Consider the following 19,896-nt stretch of genomic DNA (forward strand, 5'->3'; position numbering starts at 1 on the left):
TGAGTCCCTACTCATCCCCTGTACGGTAGGGTAACTATAGAGTGGTAGGGTAGTAGTAGGGTTTTATCCGGACTAAGTCGCGGGCGTCCGCTAGTTTTACAATAAAACCACACATCTCGAGACAAAATAGTTTTAATAACTAGAGCGATTGTAATCATTATAGCCTCTAGGACCTCTATCTCGATTTCTATCATAATTCCTAGATCCTTGTCGATCGTGTGGGTTGTATCTATTGTAACGTCGATCATTCCTACGTCCATAGTTTCGGGATTGACTGAAGTTTTCCATTATGGGTGGGATAGAAGGTTGTCTGTTGTACACTTTCATGAATTCCTCATCTTTTTCAGTATAACGATCCTTGAGTTCTTCTTCACATTTCGCTAAAAAATCTTTGTCTTCTACAGATAGACTAGTCTCCATAGTGAGTTGAGGGGAAAGTAAGAAGAGAGTTTACAACTGAAAATGAAATAAACAATATTAATAAAAATAAAATTACCATGAAATTAACGATTTACTGTAAGCTGCCCATGTTTTATAAATGTAAAAGTAAAGATGAATAGAGGTCTTCACAAGTACAGTTCTGATCGTAGTAAATAGCACGCGCCGGTCCAACCCTCAGTCCAAAACTCTTGTAATTCAAAACACGACAGTTTGATCCACAGTCCGAAACAATGACCAACCAGCAATCAAAACTGTATGTGTAAAGGCAGTGAATGTTTGATGTATCACTTCAGAATGGCTAAAAATGGAAAAGATCTGGATGAAATTTGGCACTGAGATTATAGCATAGAAAAATAGTTTTATTCTGACATTGCCACAAAACAGTATCTCAGAAAAACATTTAGGCTGCCAGTATGCTACAGCAAATTGCAAACAACATCCAGGGTGCAGCATTGTAGGTACCCCATAATGCTGGTTATCTAACAGTCAGCCAGAGAGTTTATAAATAGACTACGCTCAGCAGTAATATAAAAATAGATTATGCTCAGCAGTATTACAAAAATAATTTTCAAATTGATGGAAATGAAGTGTTAACCATATATGAAAAATATTAATTTTTATTTCTATTTATCTTTTTTACTTTAATTTATAGTGTATTTACTATATAAGTTTACAACTATCTACTGAGAAGAGACAGAAAGACACTCTTTTTAATTAATTACAATAATGGTTATCATTTGTAGGCTGATCCTGCCTCCAAGCATCTGTGTCTGTGCCACCTGTCTCCAAGTATAATATAAGGTTAAAGTGCATAATAGCTGCAGTTCACAGGCAGAAGTCTTTGTCTATGTATGAACTCTATGGTTCAAACCTATATATTATGAAACTTTTGTGATATATACTGCAAATTAGACCTTCCTAATTGTAAGTCAGTGGATAACACTGCCACTACCATTGCTCCCAGACCAAAAGGACAATTACAAAGAGCCAGTGGCAAGCGTCACAACCTTGTCAATGCTTACTGGGTTGGCCTTTTCTTTTTCGTAGATATGTCCTTCAGAAACAGTGGAAGATTATCTTATTTTTGTATACATAGTACAATGTAATTCAGGATTGTTGAATAAAATATTATAACTTGATAAAGTAATGAGTGAAATAGGGTGTGACTTTTTCATTCAGCCTTGGACTCTGAAAATCCACAGTATGCTATAACTATTACTGTTGTAAGTACTTGTACCTACCAATGTTATTTAATTCATATTAATACATTTACGGGCCACAATTACATCCATGTTATACTATTTCGATATCTAAAGCCTTTGCAACATTTATCATAAGCCATGTTGATTAATGTCGATTTTGATAAGCACATCACAAACAGGCCAACATATCAGACATACACAATATAATCCCAACGAAAGACACAATCTGAGTTTATTAGGAAATATTTACAATTTTCACCAATTAAATTTGCCAATATAAGGCCAAAAAACTGATTGGAAGAATCAACTGTTGTTGGATTGTCATTCTCAAATGCCCAGCCAACAAAAGCTCCACATTCCGGGCAAAAACATGGTTTCATAACATGACCAGGGAACCATGAGTCATCATCTTCCCACTGTAATTATAATAATTTTGGCATCAGTCATAAATCTCTATACATATTACAAAAGAAAGTCCTCCACTATATCTGATTGTATGTTTGCATGAAACTGAAAACCTCAACTGACTTCAAACAGAGGTTTCTCAATTCAACTGCATATTATTTTATATGCAGTGTTTGTGTGAAACAAGTTTTTCTAATAACAATAATAACTTGGCTAATTAAATGTAGGTGTATTGTTCCCAAGTAAAAGTGTTTATTACACTACATTTCCTTGGTATACATATTCTCAGAAGCCTTCAAATCAAGTCAATACTAATTGATTGCCAGAATGTAGTAAATGTGGAAATCAATATGAATTTAGAGATTTTAATACATTACAATGTGGCTTTCTTGAGAGTCTCACACAAACCTATCTTTTTTGTGTTTATAACAGTTGGCAAAGCAAAACTAATTTTAATGTAGTCGTAGTAATAGCATTGACAAGGTAAGAAAATTACAAGTGTAATAATCACATACATCTCCTTTCCCAATGCAAGTGGCTTCACTAGATGTTATAATGGGATATCGCAGAAATATATCCTGTACTAGGAGCTGGACCAACACTTCCTTCTTGCTGAATATTGTGTCGTTAAATGAATGTTGTGACGCGGCACTAGGCTTTGAGATTATTGTATCAGATGTCAGTATCGGAGTACCACACTCTCGACACAATATGTTTTCTGAAAGAATAAAAAAAAAATCATATCAGTCTAATATACAATAAAATTGTACCTAATTATTAAACTACAAGAACTACAAGAACTTACCAGTATTATTGACTTTGATAGAAAGACTAAGATTGGTCTCGGCAGAGCACCAACTCACAAAAAGAAGCAATAAAGAAAAAATATGAAACATTACAATAAATAAATACAATTTGAAGTCGATTTATAAATTATTTAAGGAAAGAGACGCATCGCATCATTTAATTTTAATTTTAAATAAATGTTTTTGATTTTGATTTGAACCAACAAAATTACAAAACGAAAAGTCAATTTGTAGTTTGACACACGACAATGACATTGACAATTATGACCACGTGTGTAACATAGACTTAATTACTCTATGTCAAAGACGAAGACCAAATAATAAGGAATATCAGGGAATATCACACATTCACACACTGCATGCTAGACGTAAACGTTTATCACATAAAAATTAAAATCCCACGGAGATTGGAGACCAAAAAATAAGCGCATAGAAATGTATCACAATTTACAAAAATACGAGATTTTGCAAAAATAAAACGTAGGATAGTTGATAATTTTTTTTTCTTTGCTCGCGCGCATTTGCGAGTAAATGTCAAAACTTGTTTATTTGTTAGGTTATTATTTAGTATGTGTTCTCTAAATACATAAAAAATGAGAATAAGAATATACAATGAAAATATAAAGTGAATAAAAATATTCTATTCCACATAAACAGTTAAACTACTTGTAAATTTTGGCTCCCAACGCTCTCGATACCAACTGGATTTGTGTAAGAACTGTCAAAAAGTACGCGAATATTTGTTGTGTAGGATTTATACATAATGTTCTCGCACAATGTATGAAGATGATAACATTACTTGTACTCCTAAGCGATCTGCTCTGAGTGAGGTCACAAATGCGTCCAGTTATGTGTCTCCCACTGCTAACCTTAAGTTGTTGACCAATGTTGCTTTGCAGTATCCCACGCCGCCGCCTAGCGCGGCACATCGTAAGGAGAAGTCCCTTCAAATATTATGTGACAAGTACGTATCTTTTTTGTAGGTCCAATAGTAAGTAAGTAAGGTAGCAGAAGCAGATCTCCTTAAAGCACTTTATCATCTTATTCTGACTGTAAATTTTAAGATTTACTAACATGATAGATGGAATTCAAAAACACATACATATGAAGTTTATTTTGAATAGTGCAATATTTTCCAGTTATGGAAATGGAATCCACTGCTATAGTTAGTATTCACTGCACTACTAAGCTTACTGTGTACTTTAAATTGATCTATAGTAATATTATTTAAAGGGAATATTTGTGAGGTTGTGGACCATAATCTATGGATCTACTGAACCAATTTTGGAAATTCTTTTATAAATAAAAAGCCACATCATCTGTAAGTGTCATAGGCTACATTTTCTCCCCAAAATCCCACAGGAACAGGAACAATGTGGGTGAAACTATGAGGTGTATGCCAATATACAGATAATATACCACAGGGTGCATAACTGTGTACTCACAATCACATAACTATGCTTAACAGTGGCACAGTTAGGATTAAACAACAATATCTTTAAACTTGTTTATGGGTGCTATAAACTTATTGGTTGGAATCTTTATTAAACAAGCTAACTCTAAAAAAATAAATGTATGATTTTAAAAAAATCCCTCTGTATTTTTTTGGTAATGAATATAACCCCAGAGTTATGGAAAATATTTCCGAGCATCCTGTATAATATATTTATTTTGAGTATGATGTAATGTTTGGTTTAGATTTCTCAATCTCTATCCACTGCATGGAAATGGAACAGTGGAAATTCAGTTGGATAGCACAGCAGCCCGGTTAGGTGTTGAAAAACGGAGAATGTATGACATTATAAACATCCTGGAGGCCATGCAATGTGCCGTGCACAAGCGGAAGAACACATACCTCTGGCATGGAGGAGCACGTCTGAACTCCTTCCTGAAGATGCTGAAAAGGCAGGGGGAAAATCTGAGGTTGTCTGATGCACTTCGTGGCAAAGCCCCAAAGCCCCCAGCTCCTAAGCACAAGACTCTCGGAGTTTTGGCACAGAGATTTTTAATGCTTTTCTTAGTGGAACCACCAGTGAGTAGAAACCTTTATTCTATAGAATTATGATGTGGCAGTATAACATAGAGTAGCAACATTGGTAAAATGCCACAGGCCTACATATTGTATGGCCACCGGCTTCCTGGGCTGTCAGAGCAAAAGTACTGTTCAATAAATTTGAGTGGTAAAGTTATGCAACTGCCTGAGTGTCATATATTTTTTTACTTCATATCATATTCAGTTTTTCATAGTATAATTGTTGTAATATTCTATCACACTGCTAGTTGAGTTAATACTCCTCCAGTTTTACACACAAACCAACTACTACATCTAAGATTAAACCATTAACTAAAAGTAGAATGTATACCATTAGATTGTAAAATACTTACTGTTAGTTTATAATCTCACTTGTGATATTATAATCTACTGTCATATTGTGTACTGTAAATACTGATTATAATTTAACGTGTTATTTTTCGGTATATTATAATCTATTGGAAGTTAAACTGATCTTAAAACATCAACTGTCCGAACTTGCCCCTGATTCATTATTATAATATCACAAATGTGATTATAAACTAACATATTTTATAACTAGCTGACGCCGCGCGGTTTCACTTGCGTGGTTCCCGTTCCCGTAGGAATACGGGGATAAAATATAGCCTATAGCCTTCCTCGATAAATGGGCTATCTAACACTGAAAGAATTTTTCAAATCGGTCCAGTAGTTCCTGAGATTAGCGCGTTCAATCAAACAAACAAACAAACAAACTCTTCAGCTTTATAATATTAGTATAGATTTAACGGTAACATATACATGAAATTCATATTGAAATTGTGAAATGGTTTTTTTTTCAGAACACTCTCATTAATTTGGAGATGGCAGTCAGTGTCCTCATAGACACCTCAAGCAAAAGCAAAACAACCCTGTCACCAGAGCAGCTAGATCGTCAACACAAGTCTAAAGTGAGAAGGTTATACGACATTGCTAACGTGTTAATTTCAATTGGTCTCATAGAAAAGGTTTCTGGAAATTTAATATTAAAGAAACCAGTATTTAAGTATGTTGGGCCATATAAAATTAAAAAGTCTGAGAAAATAATAGTATACACCCCATCGCCAGTAACTCCACTTGCAGTGGTACACACACAGCAGCTTTTGACACCTTGTCAAGTGTACGCGGGCAAGTCAAAAAGAAAGTTGGAGTTCACAACGCCAAATACAAACTCTGAAAAGCTCGGTGTTACTACTCCACCGCACACTCCATCACACAAGTGGGATGAAATTTTGCTTGTCGCAGACATGGAACTGACTAGAATTAACAATGGAATCACACTGTGATTTACAAATGCCTATAATATTTTCCCCCTTAATTTTATGAATGAATCCTACTCTTATGAGAACATAAATAAACTAATATTTACAAAGGACTGCAATACATGACATTATATATTTATTTGAATATTAAATATGTTGTTGCGATCAACCTCCTATTAAAAAGTGGATGCACAATCAGCAACCAAAAAATGTTCCCATTCAATGAGTGCCAAACACAACTTCTTGGCACTCAACTCAAGTAGTTGCATTTGGAAATTCAACCTTAAACTCAACCCTTAAGGTTGAATTTGCTCTGAATTTAGGCTTTAGGCTTTAGCCAGTTTTTAAGTGAAATTTTCTGCATGATTGTGCATCCTTTTATTATAAGAGGTCAATGGTTGTTGCCTATTGAGAGTTGGCAACAAAGGATTTACTTTGAAGTAAAACTGTGATACACAGCTGTACTACAATGCTTAGTTGTAGTGTAAAATATGCTTCAGATTTATGCATATTTTATAGGCAAACAACTTGAGTCTGTGTTTTATATAATTATACACTTGACTGAACTTAAATATGCTTGTCTTCCAGGGGATATAATAATAAAAAAACAAGTTGAGTTAATAAGTTTCACTATGGATTTATTTTTTCTTGTTACTGCGAATAAAGGTTTATCTTTGTCACAGACAAAGTGCAATTAGAGTATCTTACATATTTATTTTAAGAACGTGTTTAAATGAATTTATTACAAAGACTTTTATGATATACAAGTTATGTAATACATATAAATATTTATCAAAATTTAATTTAATGTATTTTATACATCTAATATTTGAATATTGGATGTGAGGTTTGACATTATTGTAGATTGTAGAACAATATTCATAAAGTTAAACAGAGAGAATATTTTATGTGAACTATGTCTGCACAATGTAATGCTAAAATTATGAAAATCAGTTGGAATTATGGAAGTTATTAAGATAAAAGAACTGACTTAATGCCGAGACCATGTTATATTCTAGAGGAATCTGTAGAATTATTCTTAAACTGGATGTCTGTACAAATTACCACTGTCTAAAACAGAGGTTCTCAAACTATTTTTTCTTATTTATTTATTTATTTATTATAGACCACTTTCTAATTTAACTTGTTCCGGTGGACCCCCTACTAAATTTCTATCCAACACTTGACAAAAAATGTGATTAGATTCACCTTTGGAATTTTAATTTTTATGGCAAAATAACAGTTTTAAAAAAAAATGTGAGAACTGATTACTTGAGAATATTGTCCAATATTTCAGACAACTTTAATTTTTGAAGGGAAATTTTCAGGGACCCCAACTTATGAATCGTGAACCCCCATTTTTATGTCACGTCAACATAGACCCCGGGGGGTCTTTGAGAATTGATGGTCTAAAATTTTGATAGTGGCATGCGTGTATGATTTAAATTCTAAATGGACTCATCAAATGATCCTGGAATAGACTGACTACAAAATTATGATTTGAGCATTACTTACATGTCCTCCTGGGAAGTTTATGACTAAGATAAAAACATATTTGTGAAATAATAATTATTTAAATGAAGTATATTTATGGCATATTATCTTCACACTAAATATTTAATATTTTTTCGATGAGTTTCAATAATAGATGTAAAATGGAACAAAATTAAGAAAATACTATTTATTTTTACTATTAAAATGATGTCATAAGAATATTAATATATTGAGGCAGAAATTTTGTTATTATCTCAAAATCTATTGGTATTTTTTTTAATAGAATATTTGCCATACCTATATTTTTTATAATATGACAAATATTCCCATTCCCCTCCAACTAGTCGGGAAAGACTGATAGGAGTGGGTACGACAATAGACCAATGGGGTGAGGATTGAACCACCACCTCTCGGTGATGAGTCCGACCGCTCTTACCGTTGAGCTATTGAGGCTTTTGATGATCTTTATTTGGATTTAATTAGAAGCCTAGTTTATCTAACACATCTACTGTAATTTTATATTCCATTGTCAGACTTTCAGCCACATAAACTATTTCTTATATATTATATTATAATTTATAATATTAGTCAGATATGCATAATAGCATGCAAACTTTATGACGTTTGGGAACATCGTGCGTTCAGCTGCGCAATACAAGATTTTAGATATCAGCGATAACGAAAGGGCGCGGCGGGGCATCACACCGCGCGTTTGCTGCCTACCCGCAGTCGCCTTACGTGATCAGCAGCTAATTTCCGAGACGTCATAAAGATTGAATCAGACTATACCTATTATGTTGCCTTCACATTTTGTGATTTTATGTTTATAAAAGGCGTTTATATATAGATGTTTTGACTAAACTATGAAAATTTATGCATTTATTTCTTGTCATCTTTGATAGGTAGTTATTACAATGAATTTTATAACAAAGTTGCTTTTTTATATTTGTTCTAAGTTACATGTAATAAATATAATGGATTATATGTTTGCTTTTCAATTGTCTCGCCCTTCATAACAAGGAATGTAAACTGTAGCTATATAATTACAACGTGGCTCAGTGTTAGTTTTGTTGACCTTGCAGACTTGGTCCTGGGTTTGATTTCCCGGTTGAGTTTAAAATCTATACTAAAATTATAAAGCTGAAGAGTTTGTTTGTTTGTTTGATTGAACGCGCTAATCTCAGGAACTACTGGTTCGATTTGAAAAATTCTTTCTGTGTTAGATAGTCCATTTATCGAGGAAGGCTATAGGCTATATATTATCCCCATATTCCTACGGGAACGGGAACCACGCGGGTGAAACCGCTCAACGTCAGCTAGTTACTTATATTTTTAATTAGGACTTCACTTGGTATGATTGTAGGCTTCGACTGTACCTAGTTACTATCTACCCAATACCATTCATGAATTAAATCCTAATAAATGTAAATGCGAAAGGTCATTCATCACGAAATCTCGTAAACCGCTCGATGTACAAAGCTGAAATTTGGCAGGGAGGTAGTTTATAGTTAGTAGGTATCCACTAAGAACGGATTTTGCGACAGAGCCGGATTAAAGAGGTCTAAGGGTGGACGATGTCGCTGGCGTCCGCTAGTAAATCATAAATGTATTATTTCTGAACATGCTCGGTACCATAGTCATTTCACAGGGTTAATTAATTTGTTTATTTACTGAACTTATTTAGTGTTGGCATTGATAAATAATAAACAGTATTTTATTTTAAATATTTTTTTAAATAAGAAAGTTTTTACATTAGGTATTTGCTAGTGTGGAAGTTTTTAACTTCCATGTTATAAAACATGCCCAAGATTTAAAGCTAAATTTAATAATAAAATCAACGCAACACTTTTAATATAATAATCATCTTTAAAACTTACTAAACTAGTATACAACTAAATTTATTTAAACACATTTAATGAAGGTACACAAAAAAAAGATCATAATTCCTAAATTTATAGCTACATTATTGCAAATCCTATAAGTTATCATAAAAAATAATTGATTTTAATGTTTTTAAACCTAGAAACAAACAGTGTAATATTAGTAAACATGCTAGTCAATCTATTTTGAATTAAATACAAATTGATAGGTGGATCACAAAATATATAAAAAACCGGGCAAGTTCGAGTCTTACTTTCCGACTGAGGTTCCGTACAATACTGAAAGAAATTGTTAGTATAAATTAATTTCCTTTAGCTATTTTTTTATAAAGGGCTATTTTTTTTTCGATTTTGTTCACAGCTCCAATGTGACTCAGTATTTCATATTAATTTCAACTTTATATCTCTACGCGTTCCTGAGAAAAAGGAACCTTAACAAATAGACAAAACGAAATGATCTTACAGGATTCCTTATTTCCTTAAAGGAAAACCAAGGATTTTTCCAGAACTTTATAAGTTTACACAACACAGCACTGTGTTGGTATGTTTTATAACTCCCAAATAATTTACCAATAAATACATAAATTGGTAGTGTTTTAAATCTTACAAAAATTGGTAGTGTTTTAGGAACAATTTTGTTTGGTGAACACAGTAAAGCCGAATATCATTAATATTATAAATAATATATCAATCATTTAAAAAATAAAATATTTTTAGAAGAAGAAATTTAGTGACGAAGTAATTTAAAACTAATTTTAAAACTTATAATAACTTAGTACTATTTTACAGTAGTTCAATAAAAATGCCAAAGAATAATCGCTATTAAGGTACTCTTGAAACTTTCGTGGGTCGCATTTGATGAGTGCTACTCAGTGGCGTGCACTTCATATAATCAATAACGCACTACTTATCCTGAGGGCACATTATTCATTGCGAAATTGCTATCTTTTTTTTCAATGGGGATGACTAGGTTTGAATATATTGATTTTTATGATACATTCGGGTAAATAAGGTCAATGTTAACTATTTATACGTAAAAAGCAAAGATTGTCTGGATATTTGCTAAATAAATCTATATATATGAAAATGAATTGCTGTTCGTTAGTCTCGCTAAAACTCGAGAACGGCTGAACGGATATATCTTACGGAGTAGGGTAGGGGTAGAGTAGGGTTAGGGTAGGGGTAGAGTAGTGTAGAGTAGGGATAGGGAAGAAGTACACATAAGTCATAGCGAAGCTTGACAGGGTCCGCTAGTAAGTTTATAAAAATTCAAAATCTATTAAAAATCTTTTATCGCAATTAGATGAAAATTCATACAGTTTTAGCTTCCTTACATTAAATGTGACATTTTTTAATATATGAACTATAAACATAGAACGCACAAATAACAAAGATATCAGTAATTTTGTTTGAACGACCTTTTGTGTTACCTACGACGTTATTAGTTCGTACCATTTTGTATGGGGCGTTTTTCAGGGATCCGCGGCAGCGCCGCAAATCTGACCCTTTAAATCCCTGTAGCTCCGAAAGTAATGATCGCAGATACCCTGTTACTTTTACAAAATAGCTTTACTATTACCATACTCTTAATTTATATACAATTCAAAATACAGTCATCATCCCTATTCTTTACAATTTAGCCCGTGACTGCAATCTCTGACTTCTTGACTGTAAGTGAAGATGCAATCTAAGATGGAAGCCAGCTAACTTGTTAGAATGAAAATCCACACCCCTTTATGTTTCTACATTGTACCACCGCACCATAGGCGATAGGGCGCCTTGGACAAAAAAAAATGAAAAAAAAAAGGCTTGGCATGGCTTCACCAGCCATACCTGGACGAATTAAGAAAACCTCGACCGGCCCAGCTGGGTATCGAACTCAGGATCCTCATCTCCGTCCGATCGTGCACTGTGTAATATAAACAACTGTTTCATACAAAATGTATGTCACATTTCAAATCCTTGCCCCGTCCGGACCACATATATGGTATGACCCAGTCTAATATAAATCATCCCTAATGCTCAGTTCGGCGTGTTGCAACTTCAGAACAGACTTATGACAAAAGACGCAGTCCAAGACACCCTGTTAGTGATCAAGCATGCTTGACAAACCTTATTCATTTAGTAATGTTTGAAACAAACCAGCAGATGATCAAATTGATTGACAAAGACGTTTGTTTTGACGAAAAGTTCGATCGTATACAGGTCCTTAAAAATAGATGCAGACAAATATCATATATAGGTACCTACATATACAGGGTGTATCATAATTAATGAAACAAATGCAAGTTGAAGACATCACAAGAATTTAAAACTAATATTGAATTAATTTTGAATAAAAAAACAAAGTTTTATTTCAAATATGAAAATGTAATACTTAGTTACCCTACATTTTTTAACTAATCACAGGGCAACGGGCACTAATGTATAAATACTATACCCAGGCCGTACTTATATTAAAAAACTTATATTGCTGACTCCCGCGACTTCGTCCGCGTGGAATTCAGTTTCTCACAAATATCGCGGGAACCATGGGTTGTTCCGGGATGAAAAGTATCCTATGTGTTAATCCAGAATTAAATCTATTTCCATTCCAAATATCAGACAAATCGCGTCCATAGCCGCAGCGTAAAGGAGGAACAAACATACACACACACAAACTTTCGCCTTTATAATATTAGTGTGATTGTGTTATAGAGTGGAATATATAGAGTAAGAATTTTAGTTTACGATAGTTCGCATTATTGTGGATATTGTAAGTTCGCACTTTGTAGATAATATACGGGGTCGCCATTCCAGCACTTTGGGACCCCAACGTCCATCGGCTCTTTGAACTATGTGTCCCGCCCATTGCCACTTCAGCTTCGCGACTCGCTGAGCTATGTCAGTGACTTTGATTTGTCTGCGGATCGATCTGATTCGATCACGCAGTGAAACTCCTAACATAGCCTGTTCCATCGCCCGCTGTGTGACTCTGAGCCTTCTTATGAGTGATCTTCCATTATTGTGTTTGATTCTTTAATAGTGACACCCTGTATAAATGTATATAGTATATCTATCTAAACATACGAGTGGGTCCGTGTGTCTGTGCGTGCGTCGCGACATGAGTCGGCAGGTAGAGCGACTCTGAGCCTTCTTATGAGTGATGTATCTTCCATTATTGTGTTTGATTCTTTAATAGTGACACCCTGTATAAATGTATTTAGTATATCTAGCTAAACACACGGTGTGTCTGTTCGTGTGTCGCGACATGAGTCGTCAGGTAGAGCGACTCTGAGCCTTCTTATGAGTGATGTATCTTCCATTATTGTGTTTGATTCTTTAATAGTGACACCCTGTATAAATGTATTTAGTATATCTAGCTAAACACACGGTGTGTCTGTTCGTGTGTCGCGACATGAGTCGTCAGGTAGAGCGACTCTGAGCCTTCTTATGAGTGATGTATCTTCCATTATTGTGTTTGATTCTTTAATAGTGACACCCTGTATAAATGTATTTAGTATATCTAGCTAAACACACGGTGTGTCTGTTCGTGTGTCGCGACATGAGTCGTCAGGTAGAGCGACTCTGAGCCTTCTTATGAGTGATGTATCTTCCATTATTGTGTTTGATTCTTTAATAGTGACACCCTGTATAAATGTATTTAGTATATCTAGCTAAACACACGGTGTGTCTGTTCGTGTGTCGCGACATGAGTCGTCAGGTAGAGCGACTCTGAGCCTTCTTATGAGTGATGTATCTTCCATTATTGTGTTTGATTCTTTAATAATGACACCCTGTATAAATGTATATAGTATATCTAGCTAAACATACGAGTGGGTCCGTGTGTCTGTGCGTGCGTCGCGACGTGCGTGGGCAGGTAGAGCGGCAGGTGTCACACTTGCTCTATCATAGGGAACTGCTCGGGGTCGTCGCTCGGCGGCAGAGTCTCCGCGTCGTACAGACTCGCGTGGAGAGCTACCACTGTCACTGTTGCTCCTGGAATATTTTTTTTTAATTCTGAATAGATTTGCGCTTGACTACTATCATGCCAGGTGGAAGGCAATGATGAGGTCTATAGGTTGGAGTGCGCTTGCCTAGAAAATGCCTATTCACACACACCACAACAAAAACATCTCGAGACAAATGTCAACTAATAGCGACGCAACTATAAATATCACTCTCTCTTTCATTGCGTTGGGAGGACTGGGACAACTCTGTCGCTATTCATCAATCTTCACAAGATATGTCATTGATGCATGCATGCCTACTGGAAAGTCATTGAGAAATGCAGGCCTACTGGAGAGTCGACCGATTTATATAGGTCATTATATAGGTCATAGTAGATCTAGTTATTAACCGACATCAAAAAAAGGACAAGGTTTTCAATTCGACGCGCATGTTTTTAGACGTGACAATGTCTTAAAATTCGATGGAGCCGGCTGCATACTCCAAAAAAAGATGACGTCATGCGTCGTTCCCTCACTCTAGGGTTGCCAACTTTTTTTACAAGAATTAAAGTATATTTTGGTCTATGAAGATTATTAAACAGTATTTTAGAAAAACGAACATTTTCTTTTGAAAAATGCAACCATTCCATCAGTATTTTCTTATGACGTTCAACTATCGTCAATAAAACGACTTTACAGACAACCGATTTTTTTTTAATGTTTGTTACATCATTCGTAATTTATTTGAAAATTATTTTTTTGTTTCAAAGAGTATAACTTCCAGATTGGTTCCCATTTAATTTTCACAAAAATTGATAAAATCATAATAACTGATACACGTCTTTGAAGACGGTTCCATTTTTATGTTAAAAAGATTATAGCAAATATCTCACCCAAGACCCAAAATAGGACAGCCCCAGCGCCGGCTAGCCAGCACAGCGCCATCGAGCCCGCCGCCGCCACCGCGTACTGCTGGGTCTTGGTCAGTTCCCAACCACCAATCTAGTAGGAAGGTTTCACAGACACTGTGTAAGTATGAGAGACTAGCTTACAGTGCACAGGTGTAGCCACAAAGGAATAGTGAAAGTTCTCATGTGGGTAAAAGTAGGATAATTGAGGGTGCAATCCTATTATGGTGGAGCAAGTAAAACCATTGAACGACTGTCGTCTCTGGTTCCTGGTCTCACTATAACGACACCGATGTTTACCGTTGAACGATGATCGTGGCTAGGTGTTCCCATCAGATCGGGCCGATATTCAGTCAGTTTACCGTCTCTGTTTATCGTGACGATCTTTTACCGTTTAAAGCCGTGCTAAACGATACATTACATTAACACGGTAATCTGTCGTCACAGCAAAGCAAGGATTTTGTGAACATCCCCATTTACAAGCCACAAAACTTCAGACTACACTGTAAACATTCGCTATAAGATAATGGGAACACTGACTAATAGGATGTACATACCACTTTAGTATTTTAGTCGAGTACGAACAATTTATGGATTTACTGGCCAAAAATCATTCCTACTCAACTACTAAAGCAGTCTGAACTAGGCCTAAGTGTGGATTGAATCAAATCTTTGAAAGGAATTGATGATTTTGAAATGGATTATTAATGAAGATCTTGAATGTATGTACATAATAATTGCTCATATTACTACATTAGTAATGTAAAAAATATATAACATCACTTGATGTTATATATTTCTTACATTACTAATTTTGCATGTCCACCATCAAAGTAATGTTTTATATATCAAAAATCAAATCTCTAAAATTTCGAGTTTCAGAATAGTTTTAGCATACAGAAGTAAAGTAAGCAAAGGAAAAACTTACTCTCGGCTGAAAAATAAAACAAAATAAAACTTGAATAACTTGACTGTTAAGATGATTGTAAATAAATAGTATTAGTAGGATTATGCTACAAAAAAGTCTAAATTATTTTAATTAAATAAAGGAGTATCCAAAAAGTATACCTTCCAAGTATTAGGTCCAGATGTAAGCTTCCTGTAGCCAAAAAAGCTTGCTACCATTGCAATTAACAGCAAAGGTGATGTGATTCTGAAATATTGATTCAAAGATTATATTATTAGTTTCAATATTGTTTATATAATATTGAGCTTGTTTGTATGTTACATTCTCAATTGACTATGATAAAATTTCTCATTAAGGTTGTTGGAAGACAGATAAACTGATGGTAAAACTGGCCCTAAAAATCACAATTTCTTTTTTCTCGGTTTTACCACCTTCTAGTAAGTCTCAAATAACTTATTCCCAAGACATAAGTAACAAAGTTACAAAAGGTAGTGAAACCAGTCCTACCTGCGGGTATCTCGGGAGCTTCCCTTCATCATTAATCACTGCTGAGCTCGAGTCTCCTCTCAGAATGAGAGGCCAATAGTCCACCACATTGGCCCAATGCGGATTGGCAGACTTCACACACACAGTGAATTAAGAAAATTCTCAGGTATGTAGGTTTCCTCACGATGTTTTCCTTCACCATTTGAGACACATGATATTGAATTTCTTAAAATGCGCACAACTGAAATGTTGGAGGTGCATGCCCCGGACTGGATTCGAACCCACACCCTACGGAATCAGGGGATCATATCCACTGGGGTGTCACAGATAAATTATTATATTTACAGTATAAAACAATAAAAATATTGATCAAGACTATAAATATTTAACTTTAGTAAAGATAACTTACAAACAATAAGCAAACAAGCCCAAAAACACTATAAGATAATTTGCTTGAAAATGTTCTACATTTCTATAAAATCTCCGGGACAATCTTGGTAAAGAAGCTGGAGCCTGAAAATTAAAAGAAAATCATTTTAAACACATACTTTGGTTTGTAATTCCGATAATGTAAAAAAAAAACATGTCATGCATAAGGAAAACTAATTCTTTGTTTTAATCATAGCAAAAATTAAAAAATTTAAATGATTATATGGCAATTTGTTATTTTCTATTAAAAAAAGGATGACAAGTTATTAATTAATTACTTATGGGATGCATTAACTAATTAACTTTGACTGTTAACAAACACTCCCCTTTTCCACTCAAGTCACTCTTCCCGCCTATCCCATAAAGAATTACACAACAAGAAATGTGAACGGCTCAAATGGCACGAGCTCAAGTCGCCTTATAGCATAAGTTTTTCCCGCCAACTGATCGCTACCCCTCTCTAAACTCCCTACTGTTTACAGAAATAAGTTGTACCACCTAGCGTCGGCATGAGCAACACAAGATCGAGCAACGTCATATCCGTCTCAGACTACTATTTCCTACAATATGATAAGTAGTAATAAAAATTAACCCAAAGTTTGAGGCACCTTAAAGTTTTCAGTGGCTACAAATTGTGTCCACGGGCGGCGCGTGTTCAACACTCCCATCACTAGGGCCGGAGCTGCACCGCTGCGGACATGCTGCAGCAATCTGTAGTACACCAAACATGTAAACAACTAATCTTTTATACATATATAAATAAAATTAAAGTGTCTGTCTGTGATTTCAATAAAATTCTGTTTTCTCAGGTGTTTATTTACACAACCGTTTTGAAGTAAAGGAAGCCCATAAAGTGGTGAAATAGAAGTTGAAAGTATACATTGATTTCCACACGAAGTTGCGGGCGTTTGCTAGTAGTCTATACTCCAAGATTAGCTCTTACTTTTCTCATGGAACAAAACCTATGCAGATGGGCTGATACACTGGGCATTGTTAGTTTATAAATGTGAAATTTACTATAAGTACTTAAATGTACAGATGTACTAAATAGATTAGGACGCAATTTAGATACAGATAGTTTATATCTTGAATAAAAAATAAAGGATCCTTTATTGGAGACAGGAGACTGAAAGTATAAACAGATTTTTATGTGATATCAGTTGAATGGATTAGCTAGGATATATTGGAACTGGATTAAGCTTAGCTAGGAGAGATTGGAGCAAATATAGTTTACTTTCTAGCTACTTACAACTTTTGTCATGCTTATCACGCACTCAACTTATCTAGGTAAGCCACTGATCATCCAATAGGCATCTGATAAAACCAATTGTGTGTTGGTCTCGATGTGCATGAAATCATTCATATTTAAACCAACACACATTCAGTTTTATCAAATGCCCTGCTCCTAACAAACAGATTGGGTTTTGAATTACTTAACCTCGATAAATGGGAGGATGGAGCTAGGGAAGTGGGGGGAGGAGTGGTTACCCCTACCCTATCCCTCCAATCTCCTCGAAGCGGAGAGTCATAGTTTTTTGAATCATGCAAACTTATTGGATGGTCAGTGGCTGACATTATGTACATGTACATTTTTGCTTAGGTATTCCTTATGTAAACAGTGATTAAACTATGTAACTAACTATTAAACTACGTAAGCTAGTATAAATTGTTAGTGTGCTATTAAATAAATAAATAAGTTATATTATATACAAATCTTGCAAATAATATTTTTAAAAGTTGTGAATGATTAATGCTCACAGAATTATTCTTGGTACCTACATTTTGTGTTCCAACTTCAAATGGATCAGTGTATGAATCGTGATAAAGTAGTAAGGTTTATTAATTGGAGAACAAATTATAAAACGTATATTGGCATACAAACGTTAAGAAAAGTAATAATTAAAACAGAAATAATGACAAGCTAGAGCAATAACAAACCACGTATCACCCTTGTTTTGTTAGTAAAACTTACAATTCCATTTCATTGACATACTTTTGTAATCCTTTCTTTTCCGGAGTAGCATTAATTTCACCAGAAATCTCAATATTTACGTTCTCAGCCATTAATAATTTGAGCCTCACAAAAATTGAGTATTTTGATTTTGATATTTTCTATTTTGACGTTTCACTTTTTTAACCACAGCACAGCACAGATCATAGTAAGAACATAAACGATCACAGAAGTCAAATGAAGGTTCTTTTTTCTTGTAATCACAGAATTTATCTAGTACTCCATATATACCTACGATACCTACTAATTACCAGTCTTGACCAAAAAAAATCGAAAAGAAAATCAACTGGTTCTGACTTAAGCGTGACAAAAATACTGAAATATATTTTTGTATATATTTATGTTTCGTATTCATAGCTTTTTAGGCTGAGACGGATATGACGTCAGGTGGCGCGTAGTTTCCAGAGTGAGGAGTTAGAGAGGGGTAGCGATTGGTTGGCGGGAACGACTTGCAATTTATGGCGCTCGTCGTGGGGTCGGCTTCAATATGCTACTGTGAACCATAACCTTTGTTAGACATTGGTTTTCTTATTTTTGTAATTCAGAGTCTGCTAAAACTAGGTAATAAAGAAAATAATTAATATCGGTTCTGTGGTTCAACCTGCTTTAGCCCACGCCCACGTTTAGCTGTGAAAAAAAAATTATACAGACATCAGAACATACAATTCGCACTATTCCACGAAAAAAGTCCCGTAGACGCGGCGATAATGTCTTGAATGAATAATGTTAACTATTTTTAAATGTTAGCTTTCTGTATTCTCCGTTGAAAACAAAAAAATCTCGTGAAAGAATTATTTCGATACGTTAATTAATTCCCGAGATATAGAATTTTAAAGCGCGCGGTGATCAGCTCGCGTTTAACGCCGTGACGTCATCAAACAACATTTGCTTGCCCGTTATAGGCAATTTCGTACTTCTGCTTTAACTACTGACGAATTAGAACGACGGTTAGAATTGAAAAATTATTATTGTGTTGAAAAGCCCGTTTAACGAGTAAGACTATATGCTACATTACATCACGCTTCGACCAATAGGAGCAAAGCACCGATCAAAAATATGGCCAAAACGGGGAAAATAATGTTTGGTCGTCGGCTAGTGCTAGTCTTCTCAATATATAAATGCTAATATATAACTGCTAATTAATATATAATGCTAAATAAAGGTCATTCTCACAAAATCTCGAAAAACGCTTGACGTACAAAGATGAAATTTGGCAGGGAGGTAATCTATAGTTAGTAGGTATCTGCTTATATTGGATTTTCGATAGGGCCGGATTAAAGAGGTCTAGAGGCTCTCACAAGTTTGTATGAAAGTCTTTCATTTATTATGCTACAAACTGGAAATTTAGTAGGGAGGTGGTTTATAGTTGGTAGACGTCTGTTACAAACCCATTTTACAACAGGGCCGGATTAAAGAGGTCTAGAGGCTCTCACAAGTCTGTATGAAAATCTTTCATTTATTATGCTACAAACTTGAAATTGAGCAGGGTTTATAGTTGGTAGACGTCTGTTACAAACCCATTTTACGACAGGGCTGGATTAAAGAGGTCTAAAGGCTTTTAAGCTAGATCTCCTTAATCCGGCCCTATCGCAAAATTCATTCTATAACAAACGTACACCAACTCTGTTAAACTGTTTACTACCTCCTAGCCAAAGGAATTTTTTTGGGTTGAGTAAGTGCCAATGG

At 34.8% G+C, this 19,896-nt stretch overlaps 2 protein-coding genes and 1 long non-coding RNA gene across 4 annotated transcripts; 1 reads left to right on the top strand and 2 right to left on the bottom strand.

Annotated features, from left to right (window-relative positions):
* Window positions 1–116: 116 nt before the first annotated feature.
* LOC112054322 (uncharacterized) lies at window positions 117–3,086 on the bottom strand. The gene is made up of 3 exons (XR_008250797.1): window positions 2,854–3,086; window positions 2,564–2,766; window positions 117–456 (listed from the first exon to the last, which is right to left on the bottom strand). It is a non-coding gene; the product is annotated as an uncharacterized LOC112054322 (long non-coding RNA).
* A 274-nt stretch (window positions 3,087–3,360) lies between these two features.
* LOC112054320 (transcription factor E2F7) lies at window positions 3,361–8,644 on the top strand. Its single transcript, XM_024094068.2, has 3 exons — window positions 3,361–3,818; window positions 4,553–4,886; window positions 5,708–8,644. Exons 1-3 carry the CDS (start codon window positions 3,631–3,633, stop codon window positions 6,188–6,190), a joined length of 1,005 nt encoding a protein of 334 aa, XP_023949836.2. The 5' UTR covers window positions 3,361–3,630; the 3' UTR covers window positions 6,191–8,644.
* A 2,519-nt stretch (window positions 8,645–11,163) lies between these two features.
* Window positions 11,164–18,337, bottom strand: LOC112054323 (prenylated Rab acceptor protein 1). Of its 2 annotated transcripts, none has more exons than XM_024094071.2 (6): window positions 18,193–18,337; window positions 16,808–16,910; window positions 16,180–16,283; window positions 15,446–15,530; window positions 14,363–14,471; window positions 11,164–13,518 (listed from the first exon to the last, which is right to left on the bottom strand). In XM_024094071.2, exons 1-6 carry the CDS (start codon window positions 18,261–18,263, stop codon window positions 13,415–13,417), a joined length of 576 nt encoding a protein of 191 aa, XP_023949839.1. In that variant the 5' UTR covers window positions 18,264–18,337; the 3' UTR covers window positions 11,164–13,414. The 2 variants fall into 2 exon arrangements, with proteins under 2 accessions (XP_023949839.1, XP_023949838.1); XM_024094070.2 differs by having other exon boundaries at window positions 18,172–18,325.
* Between the last annotated feature and the right edge of the window lie 1,559 nt (window positions 18,338–19,896).

The sequence above is a fragment of the Bicyclus anynana genome, chromosome 4, assembly GCF_947172395.1.
Source record: "Bicyclus anynana chromosome 4, ilBicAnyn1.1, whole genome shotgun sequence".
Lineage (NCBI taxonomy): Eukaryota > Metazoa > Arthropoda > Insecta > Lepidoptera > Nymphalidae > Bicyclus > Bicyclus anynana.